General features: G+C 39.7%; 1 protein-coding gene across 1 annotated transcript in view; it reads left to right on the forward strand.

Annotated features, from left to right (window-relative positions):
* Window positions 1-16,528, forward strand: part of FOXN4 (forkhead box N4) — a 44,581-nt gene that overhangs the window by 25,206 nt on the left and 2,847 nt on the right. Inside the window, exons 3-9 of the mRNA XM_089675761.1 lie at window positions 7,995-8,158; window positions 8,235-8,335; window positions 8,419-8,529; window positions 12,186-12,310; window positions 12,403-12,499; window positions 13,073-13,280; window positions 14,808-15,191. Coding sequence (XP_089531887.1) covers window positions 7,995-8,158; window positions 8,235-8,335; window positions 8,419-8,529; window positions 12,186-12,310; window positions 12,403-12,499; window positions 13,073-13,280; window positions 14,808-15,191 — 1,190 coding nt within the window. The remainder of the gene's footprint in view (window positions 1-7,994; window positions 8,159-8,234; window positions 8,336-8,418; window positions 8,530-12,185; window positions 12,311-12,402; window positions 12,500-13,072; window positions 13,281-14,807; window positions 15,192-16,528) is intronic.

Genomic DNA, 16,528 nt, shown 5'->3' on the forward strand with positions numbered 1-16,528 from the left:
TTGGTTTATTGCATCCATGTCAAAGGTCTGATGGGTCAGTTTAAAATCCAATATGATTCAGAGCAATGGCGTCTTTTTATAGATTCTTCAAAAAGAAGTCTCAAAGCAGTTTTACTCCACAACGGTGGTTTTTTACGCTTCCATACCTTTTAGGTTATTCTGTACACTTGAAGGAAACCTACAAGAAATTGGAATTGGTTCTTCGTAAACTTAAATATGAAGACCATAGTTGGCAAGTGTGCGGGGACTTGAAGGTCTTGTGCATGCTGCTCGGGCAACAAGCTGGGTATAACAAATACCCTTGTTTTCTGTGTCTATGGGACAGTCGAGACCGACAAAATCACTGGACCACGAAGAGTTGGCAGCCGAGGGTGCTAACAGTCGGTGAAAAAAATGTCCTCCAAGAAACTTTGGTACCTTCCCATAAAGTTCTTCTACCACCTCTCCACATAAAATTGGGATTGATGAAGCAATTTGTGAAATCACTTCCAAGATATGGAGAATGCTTCAAATACTTGGTCACCAAGTTTCCAGGCCTGTCGGAGGCAAAATTGAAGGAAGGTGTATTCGTCGGACCAGACATTAGAAGGCTTATAGTTGATCAAGAGTTTGTCAATACCATGACAGATCCTCAAAAAGTAGGGTGGATTGCATTTAAAGAAGTCGTACAGAAATGTTTAGGCAATAACAAAGATCCTCACTACAAAAAGATCGTCGGACGAATGCTGAAAGCATTTCAAGCTTTAGGTTGCCTGATGAGTATGAAAGTGCATTTCCTCCAGTCCCACCTTGACTACTTTCCTGAAAATTTGGGAGCTGTGAGTGAGGAACAAGGTAAACGATTCCACCAAGACATTAAAGAGATGGAAAGGAGATACCAGGGAAAATGGAGCATTGCAATGATGGCAGACTACTGTTGGATGCTTCAGAGAGCCATTCCAGATGCTACTCACAAGCGTAAATGCACCAAGAGGAGCCTCACAGGGAAGAAGAATCGAGTTTAGTGTGTGTAGGTGAGCTCATTTCAGTTCAAAAAAGGATTTTCATGACAAAAATTGTAATAAAACTTTAATTTTATAAGTCTGTTTCCATTTATTTTGAGGTATGGCCTTATTTACAATAGTTACCTACATTGTCAGGAAACGTGATGTCCTATGACAAAATGGAGGTCATTTTCGGATTCAGCGCACCAAAAAACATAAAGAATATGTGGAATAACCAAAACAGCTCTTGAAAAAAAATTTTTGGCGGACCTGTGTAATTGGTGCTTCTGACGGCCCAAAATAATTGTTATTGCCCCTTAAGGTAGCCCTAAAGGGTCTTAGAAGCCATTGTGACTTCTTCCAGTTAGATTGCTGACTCCGGCATAGTAAAAGAATTATTCCCATTTCTTTGGGAAAAAGATAATCACATGATTTAGGGGGGCAGCACATTGCAAAAGATTCCTGAAACTGCAAGCCTTTACGCCCCCTAAATGGCCTGATTTTTTTTGTATAAATGTTTGAATTGGTTGTATTTCTAGAAATGGACAATATTTTACTGTCTATTCAGGTACACAAACTGCTAGTAACAGACCCCATTCTGTATTTAACTGATGCGTTTCTAGATGACCGTTAAAAATAATATACCTCTGGGAATTGCCTCATTACCCTTAATGTACCCTAACAAGTTAGATCAGTGTTTCTCAACCTTTTTTTCAGTCAAAGCACCCTTTAAAATTCTGCACATCTCGAGGCACCCATTCTAAAGTATAAAAAAACTAAACTAATAGTTTTACATAACGCAGCAGCATCCCCATATGTAAGACACCCAATGTTACTTATTCTTTCAAAGCAATTCCACCTTTGTACACTGACTAGTATTGCAATGTTTCCCTCCCTCACTTAGGTAATGTAACCCCAGTGCTGATGGAGAAGGGTGGGGGAGGGGCAAACAAAGATGCTGTGGAGGGGCCTGATGCCCTCCTTATCAACTGATGAAGTCAGCCAATAGCTGGAAGGTTGTAATGGTGCACAATGAAAACCTTTGTGTAACTAAAACACAGGCTTGATCCATCTACAGGGTTGTGTACAATATTTTGCAATTTGTAGGTATTTTGCCAAGGCACCCCTGAAGAAACCTCAAGGCACCCTGGTTGAAAGAGGTTGAGTTAGATCCCAGTGAGGGAAGCCAGTACATTGCTACATTTTAGTTGCACACATATTTGTGTATATAGTACTGAAAAATTACAGTGCCTTACATACTGTACATTCACATATGTCTCTGCCATTAAGGATTTTACACTCTCACATACATATATGTGTGTATATATATATATAATGAGATTGTAAGATCGCTGAGGATAGGGACATATTTTATTTATTTCAAGTACTTATATAGCGCTGTCAATTTACACAGCACTTTACATATATATTGAACATTCACATCAATCCCTAACCCTCAAGGAGTGTACAATCTAAGGTCCCTAACTTACATTCATACATACACATACTAGGGCCAATTTAGACAGGATCCAAGTAACCTACCAGCATGTCTGTGGAGGCACCTTGGTCGGGAATCGAACCCATAACCCATTTACTGCAAGGCAGATGTGCTAACCACTAAGCCACCCATATGTGAGTGTACAGTATCTAAGGCACTGTGTAATGTTTTGTGTACACACACACGCGTCAAAAAACCTACCAGCATGGTCTGTGTTAACAGCAATGAAATGTGCTAAATGCAGTAACCCATAGCAGCTAACTAGACTTTATTTACTGCAGTCAGATTAGTGAATGTAAAATTCTAATTGGTTGCAGTCAGTTACTTTAATTTGCACATTTATTCATTAATCCAATCGTTGAGTTGAATCAGTATACATCTATGCCTGAGCATAGAAAGGCTATCGAATCTATTGAACAATGTCCCTTGGCTTTTCCTGATATGTCACTTTTCTCAATAGAGAGCATGGAACAAATACATACAATGAAATTCTTTATTGTCAGTTGATCATTACAGAACGACTGAATGGTTAACCAAACCTGCAACCCAGCTGATATGAGCAGCATATTGGTATAATGAGATTATAGCAGCAGTAGTGAAAAAACAGCTTTATTAAGTAACATTTCATGATCCTGTGAGCTCTATAGTAAGCATTGCCCTGTTATATGTTAACACAATGTTTGATAGTGCTTTACAGCCCTAGAAGGAGGTTTGCCACATGACAGGAGGTATTCGCACAGGGTTTTGACTCTTCACACCACTCATCCGACCTTTCGATTCAAAATAAGAAAAATCACGAGCTCCCTCTTTCAGGCCAGTAGGCACCAGGCGGGTGGCAGATGGCACGTTTTTGTGCGTTACTTGTCTGCTGTCATTCAGCTAGATTAATGCAGGGTCTGTAGAGAGGGGTAAAGAAGAGGGGGAGGATGATGAAAAAGAGAAACAATTAACCTAAAAACAAAACAATAGAGACACGTGTCAGTCGGCTCCAGCCGTTTGTGGACACAATGGGCAATCATTCAATAACAGAACCAACTGTTGCAAAGCAGCCAGGCCTGCCCAGCTTTCAAATGATGTTGTTTGATCTAGTTTGTTTATGATTCAGCCAATGAGAGAGCAGGAATAAAGGTCAGCTGTGTCCTCTCGCTCACACTTCAGCCTTTTTATGCTGCAAAATTGCAAAGGGATATTATGTCCTGTAACAGAAAACACTCCTGCTACAAAACCACTTTCCCTGATGACTGATCACAATCCAATCTAAAATGTTCAGGCTGGCACTACATGACCTGGAGGAGGCAGAGAGAGATTAAGAGATGTGTTTTTGCTCGATACATTATTATTCTGACTGAATAATTATTATTACACAGGATTTATATAGCGCCGACCGTTTGCTCAGTGCTTTACAATATAAAGGGAGACAATATAGTTCAATACAAGAGGGATAGGAGGGCCCTGCTCCTTGGAGCTTACAATCTAGGAATAAAGAGTTATATGTTCTTTTTAACAATTTTTATTTCTGTATGTTTGATGACTTACATTTTAGTTGAAGCAGATATAGACCAGAAATTAATGCTTCATAGCAAATACAGTGGGGATCGAAAGTTTGGGCACCCCAGCTAAAAATTTGTATTACTGTGCATAAAGAAGCCAAGGAAAGATGGAAAAATCTCCAAAAGGCATCAAATTACAGATTAGACATTCTTATAATATGTCAACAAAAGTTAGATTTTATTTCCATCATTTACACTTTCAAAATAACAGAAAACAAAAAAATGGCGTCTGCAAAAGTTTGGGCACCCTGCAGAGTTAATATGCCCCCTTTGGCAAGTATCACAGCTTGTAAACGCTTTTTGTAGCCAGCCAAGAGTCTTTCAATTCTTGTTTGAGGTATCTTTGCCCATTCTTCCTTACAAAAGTCTTCCAGTTCTTTGAGATTTCTGGGCTGTCTGTCACGCACTGCTCTTTTAAGGTCTATCCATAGATTTTCAATGATGTTGAGGTCAGGAGATTGTGAAGGCCATGGCAAAACCTTCAGTTTACGCCTCTTGATGTAATCCCCCGTGGATTTTGAGGTGTGTTTAGGATCATTATCCATTTGTAGAAGCCATCCTCTCTTTAACTTCAGCTTTTTCACAGATGGCATCAAGTTACCATCCAAAATTTGCTGAAATTTTATTGAATCCATTTTTCCTTCTACTCGTGAGATGTTCCCTGTGCCACTGGCTGCAACACAACCCCAAAGCATGATTGATCCAACCCCATGCTTAACAGTTGGACAGAGGTTCTTTTCATTAAATTCTGTGCCCCTTCTTCTCCAAACGTACCTTTGCTCATTCCGGCCAAAAAGTTCAATTTTAACCTCATCGGTCCACAGAACTTGTTTCCAAAATGCATCAGGCTTGTCTATATGTTCATTTGCAAAGTTCAAACGATGATTTTTGTGGTGAGGACGTAGAACAGGTTTTCTTCTGATGACTCTTCCATGAAGACCATATTTGTACAAGTATCTCTTTATAGTGGAATAGTGTACCACAACTCCAGTGTGTGCCAGATCTTTCTGGAGGGATCGTGCAGTCAAACGTGGGTTTTGAATTGATAAAAAGGGAAATATGTATACAAGCGCACCTATTTGTAGCAGCTGTACATCAGGTAACCACACACCCTTAAAACAATAAAAATCAAAAATGCAGCGCTACAGAACCAAAGTATTTAAATGAAAGCAAATGAATGATTCAAATGAATGAATAAATGAACCAATAAATAACTGAATAAACGTAACAGTTCATGAAATAAGGTGACTTTTAGTGTTCTCCTCTATGTCCTGTCCTTCTGATGCTCAGGCGAAGTGCAAAATAGTGCTGAAAGAATGCACACTCACCAGAACGCACGGGGAAATGAGCGTTTTATCAATATATGTTCCCCTTAGAGTCATCAGCTGGTCAGGATAGGGTAGTATGCTGGCCTCCCTTCAGAGCTCCTGGATACTCCTGTGTGATCCCTTGGCAGGTAGCCTATGGATATGCGTTCCTTACCCAGCGGAGAGATGAATGACTGTAAATAAATACTCCCCAAGGGAGTCAAAACAAGGACGCCTCCATAGTGTAGTAGGTGATTTAAAAGAGGGTTTATTAACAACTCAAGCATCCGAGATACACGGCAGTGTATATAAAACAACGGACTGACCGTCCACTAGTAAAGATGGCCGCCGGAGCTCCACGATGCTCCGGCGGCGTGACGTCACGGCGTTCCTGGCTCCTCCTACGCGTTTCGTGCACACGCACGTCGTCTGGGGGGATTTGCCAAATTTGCCAGATTTGGCAAATCCCCCCAGACGACGTGCGTGTGCACGAAACGCGTAGAAGGAGCCAGGAACGCCGTGACGTCACGCCGCCGGAGCATCGTGGAGCTCCGGCGGCCATCTTTACTAGTGGACGGTCAGTCCGTTGTTTTATATACACTGCCGTGTATCTCGGATGCTTGAGTTGTTAATAAACCCTCTTTTAAATCACCTACTACACTATGGAGGCGTCCTTGTTTTGACTCCCTTGGGGAGTATTTATTTACAGTCATTCATCTCTCCGCTGGGTAAGGAACGCATATCCATAGGCTACCTGCCAAGGGATCACACAGGAGTATCCAGGAGCTCTGAAGGGAGGCCAGCATACTACCCTATCCTGACCAGCTGATGACTCTAAGGGGAACATATATTGATAAAACGCTCATTTCCCCGTGCGTTCTGGTGAGTGTGCATTCTTTCAGCACTATTTTGCACTTCGCCTGAGCATCAGAAGGACAGGACATAGAGGAGAACACTAAAAGTCACTTTATTTCATGAACTGTTACGTTTATTCAGTTATTTATTGGTTCATTTATTCATTCATTTGAATCATTCATTTGCTTTCATTTAAATACGTGGGTTTTGAATTGTTTTTCTCACAATCCTGCGAGCTGTTCTGTCTGATATTTTTCTTGGTCTTCCAGATCTTGCTTTAACTTCCACTGTTCCTGATGACTGCCATTACTTAATTACATTCCGAACAGAGGATATTGACATCTGAAAACGCTTTGCTATCTTCTTATAGCCTTTTCCAGCTTTGTGAGCGTCAACTATTTTCAGTTTCAGTTTTCTAGACAACTGCTTAGAAGAACCCATGGTGCTGATTGTTGGGGCAAGGTCAGATGAGTCTGGGCATTTAAAACCTTTGAGATTGACATCACCTGGTCTTCCCAGACGATGACTGAGAACAATCCATGACACTGGCAGGTCTCAGCTTGGCAAAGGGGGCAGTGCATGCTATAAATTCTGCAGGGTGCCCAAACTTTTGCAGACGCCATTTTTTTGTTTTCTGTTATTTTGAAAGTGTAAATGATGGAAATAAAATCTAACTTTTGTTGACATATTATAAGAATGTCTAATCTGTAATTTGATGCCTTTTGGAGATTTTTCCATCTTTCCTTGGCTTCTTTATGCACATTAATACAAATTGTTAGCTGGGGTGCCCAAACTTTCGATCCCCACTGTACCTGTAAAATGGATCATCTAAAAATGCTCAGATGTGTTTTGTTTATTTGTGATGAATCGATATACCATACCGATTCTAGTGATGTTCAATAACCCACATCCACATCTGCTTATCAATCATTTGTAATGAAAGTTTTATACTAGAAGAGCAGTAAACTCAAAGATATAGATTGGAAATGAAGATTGTGTTCCACGTTTCCGTATACTATATGAAACAATACACGGTTGATGCATTCTCAATACGATTAATATAAACAGAGAATGCATCGGCAGTACAGTATACTGAACCTTTTATGATGTAGTTATACAGCTTTAGGCATTCTGGTAGTAGATAAAAGGCTAAATAATACAGATACAGAAAATCATCATATTCAGTTATATAGCAATATAGAGAGAGAAGTAGGACTGAGAGCCCTGCCTTGTGTAAACTTGCATAATGTATAATGAAGCTGGGAGAGTAGGAAGCCACAGCAGCCTGTCTGACTGATCCTTTTAGGCTCCATGCATACTAGTGTTTTTTTAAGCTCCTAGAAGCAGAAGCTATTATGAGCATTTTTTTTAGAATCTAATAGTGTTATCCTTTGTGTCCATGCACACTATTTTATGCTAGAAGTGTTTTTCAAGCTTCAACGTTTAGGAGCAGAAAAAAATGTTTTTATAGAGTTTTTGGGAGTGCTTTCCCACAGAAAAAACCGCAGAATGCTCCTAAACGTTCCTAAACACCTCTAAATGCTACTAACAGCTTTTTTTTTTTCATGTACTGTAAACACGCTAAAGACGCTAACGCTCCTAAACACTTCTAAATTCTACTAAAACGCTACTACATGCTGGCACAAAGTGTTCATGAAGCCTTAAGGAAAATAGTTAAAGTATGCACTTTCTTTTCAGATGTGTATCACTATCACAAGGATATTTTTATTTATTTATTTTTAATAAACATGGTTGTTTCATTTCGGTATTTTTCTTTACCTTTTCTTCTCAATGCTTGCAGACTTACAGCTTCAGACACTTCACAACTGCGAGATGATGACCTTCCTAACGACTTACAGTCTTTGTCGTGGCTGACATCTGTGGATGTACCTAGGTTACAGCAGATAACCACTAGCAGGATGGAGTACAGCCTTCCTTCACAGAACTCGGTCATACAACAACCAGGTATATGGAGTGTAAAATCTAATCCAGCTGTATTAAATGATGCCTGTTATGTGACCGGTTATATTTTTATATCTAGGTCAGCTGACCAGCGCAGTGCCTGGACAAATGATTCATATACCTGCCAGCTTGCAGCAAAGCATTCTAGGTCTTAATACCATGAGTCCACATGGATCTAATGTAAGTGGTAATATGTTGCATCTGCATCATAGCAAATTTAATTTTTTTATGTACACAGGTATTAATACTTTATTTTTCATTAGATGAACCAATTCAATTTGAGTGGACATTTGTCTCCTGGTATTCAATCCCAGCAGTCTCTGTACCAACCCCATTCTCAACAAATCTATGCACTGTCTCAAGGTCCTCAGCAGGTGAGTTGTTTTACTTGTGTGAAGGTTTATGATTGCCCCTAAACAGAATCTGTCTGGACTATAATGTGGGAGCTGTCACTAATGCTTTTGAAGGTGTATGACCTTGCGCTGTCATTTTTATCTTTGCTTCATTATACTTACAGAATTACATAGCCAAAATTACAGTAGCATATATTTATCAGGTGTCCCAACACCTGATATGCACATTTGATCCAGGTTAGTGACTCACCAAAAAGTGAAGTTTGATCAGGATGACAACCCTGAGGTTTGCACACTCAAAAAGGAATCATCAAAGGCAGCCCCAGTATTTCAGTCCTGACAGCTTCCATTTAATTAACTTTCAGACACTTTGAAAGATCCTTCTCCACCTATAGTCTACTTATCTCAGCACAGATTGGTAGAGAGTAGGCTAATGTTTTCCTGTCTGCCCAGCTGTCTTATGGATAATACCTTTTCTAAAAGGGCCATTCACATCTATGAGTTTTATTTCCAAGTTAACACACACGCTTTTACTATTCTATCATTTTAATAGTGCTAGTTCACTTCTATTTAGTGAGTTGACATGGAAAGGGTTCGTGTCAGTTTTCTGATGCACCGTTGTGCATTAAAGGACATATTTAACCAATTCAATACCGGGCAATTTTACACCTTCATGCCCAGGCCAGTTTTCAGGTTTCAGCGCTCTCACACTTTGAATGACAATTGCGCGGTCATACAACATTGTACCCAAACTAAAATTTTACATTTTCTTCACACAACTAGAGGTTTCTTTTGGTGATATTTAATCACCACTGGGGTTTTTATTTTTTGCTAAATTAACAAAAAAAGACCAAAAATTTTGAAAAAAAAAAAGTTTTTCTTTGTTTCTGTTATAAAAGTTTGCAAATAAATAATTGTTCTTCATAAATTTAGGCCGAGATGTATTCTGCTACATGTCTTTGGTGAAAATAACCCAAATTAGGATGTATTTGTTAGTTTGTAGGAAAGTTATAGAGTTCACAAACTATGGTATAGATCTGAATATTGATCAATCCTGAAGTACTGACAGCCAATCTAATTTCTTGAGGTCCAAGAATGTCAGAACAGTACAGATATCCCCCAAATGACCCCTTTTTGCAAAGTAGACAGTCCGACGTATTTCATAAGAGGCATGGCGAGTTTTTTGAAGTTGTATTTTTTTTGTCATAATTTTTCGGAAAATGAAAAAATGAAAAAAATTAGTTTCACTATTTTTTTTTTTTTACATATTGTCACCAGTGCAGTACAGCGTCATCATATAACTGGCATGGCGGTGATCAGGGACACTGACTGGTGACAGTATGAAAAAAATATATATATATTTTTTTTTTCTTTTTCTTTTTTATTAAATTTTTCTTTTTTTTAATATTTTTTTTTTATAATATTTCACTATGACCAAAGTAGTACAAGGTTACCATAGTAACCTTGTACTACTTTGGGGAAGTGATCAGTATTTTTTTTTTTTTTTTTTTTACACAATTTGCTTATAGCAAAGAATTACTTTGCTATAAGCAAGCATTTACCTGAATGACATCGATTCATTCGGGTTTTTTTGTGCTTAGCTGTGATTTGGCCACAGCTAATCACATGAAATGTGCATGTGATTAGCTGTGACCATTCACAGCTAGACACTAGTATACAATGGATGGCATGAATGAAGCCATCCATTGTATACAACTGTCATGTGACCTGCTGTGATTGGTCACAGCAGGTCACATGGTACCGGCAACGGGGCCGATACTGAGATCTGTCATCGGCCGTGTCCAAGGTACACGGCTGGTGACAGATCGCGCTGCTCTGCAGGAGCGCAATATGCGCAAGTGCGGGAGGACGCCATATGGTGTCCACCTGAAACGCTGATGACATTTGCCACCCGCCATTCGGCCATAGGGCGGGCGGCAAATGGTTAAAAGAAATGACAACACAATCCCAGCAGATGCATACAGTGAGGAACAGAAGTATTTGAACACCCTGCGATTTTGCAAGTTCTCCCACTTAGAAATCATGGAGGGGTCTGAAATTCACATTGTAGGTGCATTCTCACTCTGAGAGACAGAATTTTAAAAAAAAATTCAGGAAATAACATTGTATGATTTTTAAAGAATTTATTTGTCTTGCATTGCTGAACATAAGTATTTGAACACCTAAGAAACAGCAAGAATTCTGGCTCTCAAAGACCTGTTACTGTGCCTTTAAAAAGTCCACCCTACTCCACTCATTAATCTGATCTCTTTAAAGACACCTGTCTACCCCACAGTCAGTCAGACGCCAACTACTACCATGGGCAAGATACCAAAGAGCTGTCAAAAGACACCACAGACAAAACTGTGGACCTCCACAAGGCTGGAAAGGGCTACGGGGCAATTGCCAAGCAGCTTGGTGAAAATAGAGCAACTGTTGGAGCAATTGCTAGAAAATGGAAGAGGCTAAAGACGACTGTCAGTCTCCCTCGGACTGGGGCTCCATGCAAGATCTCACCTCGTGGGGTATCATTGATAAGAAAGGTGAGGAATCAGTCCAGAACTGCAAGGGAGGAGCTGGTCAATGACATGAAGAGAGCTGGGACCACAGTTTCAAAGGTCACTGCCGGTAGAACACTACGCCGTCATGGTTTCATATCACGCATTGCATGGAAGGTTCCCCTGCTCAAGTCATCACATGTCCAGGCTTGTCTGAAGTTTGCCAATGACCATCTGGATGATCCAGAGGAGGCATGGGAGAAAGTCATGTGGTCAGATGAGACCAAAGTAGAACTTTTTGGTCTAAACTTCACTCGTCGTTTTTGGAGGAAAAAGGATGAGTTGCATCCCAAGAACACCATCCCTACTGTGAAGCATGGGGGTGGTAACATCATGCTTTGGGGGTGCTTTTCTGCAAAGGGGACAGGATGACTGCACTGTATTAAGGAGAGGATGAATGGGGCCATTTATTGTGAGCTTTTGAGCAACAACCTCCTTCCCTCAGTCAGAGCATTGAAGATGGATCGTGGCTGGGTCTTCCAACATGACAACGACCCGAAGCACACAGCCAGGATAACGTAAAAAGCATATCAAGATTTTGGAGTGGCCTAGCCAGTCTCCAGACCTAAATCCAATAGAGCATCTTTGGAGGGAGCTGAAACTCCGTGTTGCTCAGCGACAGCCTCGAAACCTGACAGATCTAGAGGAGATCTGTGTGGAGGAGTGGGCCAAAATCCCTGTTGCAGTGTGTGCAAACCTGGTCAAGAACTACAGCTTTGACCTCTGTAATTTTAAACAAAGGCTTCTGTACCAAATATTAACACAAATACCAAATATTAATACAAATAAATTCTTTAAAAATCATACAATGTGATTTCCTGAATTTTTTTTGAATTCTGTCTCTCAGAGTGGGAATGCACCTACCATGTGAATTTCAGACCCCTCCATAATTTCTAAGTGGGAGAACTTGCAAAATCGCAGGGTGTTCAAATACTTCTGTTCCTCACTGTAAGTGTATAGGTAGTTTAGCTCACTGAGTCTTATCAATTCGCTATATTGTCTAGGTTTTAACTACATATTTTTTCTGATAAAGGACTGTGATATATCAGTAGTATAAGATTTGTATTCATCAAAACTAACTTTTCTTATTGTATAAAATGCTTGCTGTTTTTGTCCTAGTGTTCCCCTGAGACGATGTTTAATGGCTCCTATAGGGCACAGCCGTATGCTCAGGCACGCCTGACAGCTCATGCTACGCAGGATCTGCACCCTAAAAACTACCCAAAACCTATCTATTCATACAGGTAAGTGAACTTCTCATTAAAGGTTATCATGCATTGTCATAAGTTTGTACGTCATTGATGTGTGTTCTTAATATATTGCTTCTTTGTAACAGTTGCCTTATTGCAATGGCCTTAAAAAACAGCAAGACTGGCAGCCTACCAGTGAGTGAAATCTACAGTTTCATGAAGGAGCACTTTCCATATTTCAAGGTATGTCAATCTAACTGAACAACAATAGTTTAGTTTCTAAAGTGTCTTCTTCTTCTTCTCTAAACAGTCTGCTGTTTAAGGGCCTCGTGTTATTATTAAAACCATAGAGACTTATTTTCATGATTTTGTCAGATAGTGTTTCATAGAATTTAGCATACTGTCCCATTTCTAAAAAAAAAAAAAAAAAACCCAAAAAAACAGTGTGATCATTTTCACTTTTTGTTATAGTATTGTAGATATTTGTATTAAATTAAAATGGTGTAATGAATGTGTTGAAATAGGTGTCTTTCCATTAAAACCAGGGGAGTTTTATTTCATTATATAAATCTAATGCAGGTTTGAATTAATGTGTCTGAAAAATACTTATTCTCCCCATAACAACCAATTAGTTTTTAATGACAGACGTTATAGTTTTTAATTAAATAGGTAATTAGCATCACTAAGTAGGGGGCAGAGTCTTTAGTTTAAATTCCTGTGCTTGGTTGGTATCGGATTTTACTTTTTTGAATGTTGCTATTTGCATTAAATAAGTAAGTTACTGTTTAAACAGCTATCAACTGTACCTCATTTCAGACAGCGCCAGACGGCTGGAAAAACTCAGTTCGGCACAATCTATCTCTGAACAAATGCTTTGAAAAGGTGGAGAACAAGCTGAGTGGATCCTCCCGCAAGGGATGCCTCTGGGCATTAAACCCAGCTAAAATTGACAAAATGGAAGAGGAGATGCAGAAGTGGAAGAGGAAAGATCTGCCAGCAATTCGTAGGAGTATGGCTAATCCAGGTGAGAACACACAAATCAGGTCAGCGGGATAGGATCACCTAATCCAGTTTGTATATACAGTATGGCTTTTTAAATTTTTTATCAGTTCTGTAATGAGAAAAAAACGGGCTGCCAGCACATAGAGTAGAACTGAGACTTTCACATACAAGCTCTCCTGTGGTCCAGCATGCCCTCTGAACACTGCTATAATCAACATGGCTCTTCTCCATAAAGCCAGTGTTCAGGGGGCATGTCAGAGAGCTGGGCTATTGTGACCTTCCTAGTTTTGCCAGCACACTGACATTGGCTTAACTCTTGCAACAGCACTAAGCAGATAAAAATAAAAGTAATGCCCACAAAACGGTTGTACTTAATTGGACTGGTACGGAGACACTTCATATTTGGCTATGGAATAAGGTTATTAACCATACCTTATCATTGTACAAATTGACATATGAAGCTAGAGGATGTCCCAAAAAGTTTTATAAACTTTGGGGCCCTTTGTGTGATACTCAGGACACCAATTACTCTTTATTATCCCTGATATCAGACCCCATATGAGGAATTGTTATGTTATGTTGCTGGCCTAATATATATCTGTAGCTCAGCACTGGGATATCTATATCTCTTTGAGTGCTACCTTGACCAATGACCTACTTCCCTTCTCAGGTATAGGTGAATTCATTTTCTCTGCTAACCTGCTATATTGGGGTAAATGCCAAGTTCTCTCTGTTTGTGCACCTTTTTTCTTTTCTCTGATGTGCAAGATGTTTCTGCCAGTTGGTTTGTTCTGAGTTATATAAAACCATAAGTAATTGGCTTCTTACATATCTATACCTGTACTTTGTGTGCATCAGGTACTACTGCAACGACTGTACTACTTTTAATGGGGTATGTGATTTTATAGTACGTATATCCTGTTGGAGATTGCTTTTTATCTTATGATAATATCCCTGCTCTTTTTGTATACCGATTGATTGATTGATTGTTGCTATGTATACCTGACGTGCCTTTTACTCAATTAAAGCGAGTTTAAAAATAAATAAATAAAAGTAAAAATATGAATATTTTCATTACAGTATATGCAGCCTGGCTGACTTGCATAATAAAAGGTTAAATTGGGCTTTAAATACATAATAATAGTGCACAGCTCTCTAGTGTGATGGCAAAAGATCTTTTACAAACATGCATGTTCACTTTGGGTAAATGTGTATGTTTGTTCCTATAAGGAGAGAGAGTATTAAGCATATATCCCCTGTGCCAGTCTCTATCAGTAGAAAAAAACAGCTATTGACTTGAAAAAATAAATTGGACAGATAGACCCAATCTAAGAAGGCAAAGTCTGCTCCTGACAGGTATGGTATTTAGACGTGATATCAATGCTAAACTGACCGTATCAGGCAAGCATTTTGTGTGGCTGTAGGCATCATTTATTTCTGTTATTTTTTTTCTTTTTTTGCAATCAGGCTACTAAAATGTACAACTTAGTTTGCTGAAAATTGTTTACATACACTGACAACATAGTTTTCCCTTATTTTCTTTTTGCAGATGAATTGGATAGACTGATTATGGACAGACCTGAAAACTGCAAAGCTCCAACTAAGCTGACAGCTCCAGAAACGCCAACAATGACAAATGTTGGGAGCATTCCTGGAAGAGTGCCTATTACTCAGCTACAGCCCCAACCAGTCATGACTTTATCCTTACAGTCCATACCTTTACATCGTCATATTCAGACTCAGGCAAGAATGGCATCAAGTTCTCCTGCGCCAGCCCAAAGTCCTCCACTCCATGTGGTACCACAGATGACACAGAGCCCACTACACCAGCACGTAATAGGCAGAGGTTCATCTGACTTCCTCAGCTTTACCACAGACATGAACACAGAGGTGGACTCACTTGATCCCAGCATCATGGATTTTGCTTTACAAGGTAAGATACGTGTGAAAAGGTTGTAAAGATAGATAAACAGACAAACATGTTATTACCAAGGAATTTATTAATGTTTAAAGGAAGTCTGTTCACAATATACATTTAAATTTTAGAACATTAGCACTGTAATAGCAGTTCAAACAATCCAACATAAGCAATGCCACCTCCTGAAACGTTCCCTTCTAGCACCTCTATAGTTCAGAAGGCAGGCTCTGTGAATTCTGCGATGGAGCAGTGCCAATCACTTTGCTCATTCAGTGAAAAGTGACATTGTCTGTGAAAATACTCCCATCCTGCTGATACTCCTGTCTCCAGAGATGCCTCACTACTCCTGCATCTACCTCAACTAATGCATAATACCCAGTATTCTGGGTATAGGGGAGTATATGACGTTCTCCAATGTGGCATTGCTCATATCTCATGGCCAATTGCTAGGCCCAGAACATGGAGTGTGGGACATCATCACTGCCTCTAGGCTGCAACACCAGCTGAATCTTGGTACTGTGGTGTCATCTGTGGTGGAGGAAGCAGCTACGGCTGTGTTAGTAGAAAGGTGAGGGAGAGGGGAGTACCTGTCACAGCCACTGCCTCTTTGCACTGAAATGATAAAGTGATGTGCCTCTTTAACTTTCCCTCAGCACAGAGCTTTGTGCTGGATGCACTAATCTACATATTGTGGGTAGGAAGCGGTTGAAGTGGAACTAAACCCTCCTATTCCTTTCAGGGAAGGAAGCAGCCAGCTTAACCTCTGATTTGCTATTGCCATGGTGCTGCTCATGTGATCACTTATGATACCAGCCATTTCATGCTTTGATTGTTTGGTTGGGAGCACAAACAAATATGACAGTTTTAGCATTCCTGGCCTGCCCTGAATGTAAATGTTTTTTGAAACCACTAAATTGATGGGTTTAGTTCCACTTTAAGCATTCATTTCCAGCTGTCAGTTTTCAGGGGTAATTTAACCACTTCCCACCAAGTGGCTGCATATATGCAGCTCTATGTAAACACTTTTCTGTGCTGAGAGTGCAATCACAGTAACAAGTGGGTTACTGCAGTCACAGATATCACATGATCAGAATGCCCGCTTTCACCTCCCAGTATTTAGACCCTCCCAACAGGAAGGGGTTGAACAACCAAATTTGAAAACAGACTTCAAAAGCCCACACCTTGCATAATTAAACAAAAATTAATAATAAATCTGAAGCCCACAGCAGAAAACCTGAATACACAACTTCTGTAAAAATATCTGCCTTTACAGAGCTTCCACAGAAATTCTGATATATATTTATAGAACATAGAATATATAAAGACACACAGACACAAGATAAAAATACATT

This window comes from Staurois parvus, unplaced genomic scaffold, assembly GCF_062004578.1.
Source record: "Staurois parvus isolate SC_StPar_1 unplaced genomic scaffold, SC_StPar_1.0 ptg000158l, whole genome shotgun sequence".
NCBI classification, from domain to species: domain Eukaryota; kingdom Metazoa; phylum Chordata; class Amphibia; order Anura; family Ranidae; genus Staurois; species Staurois parvus.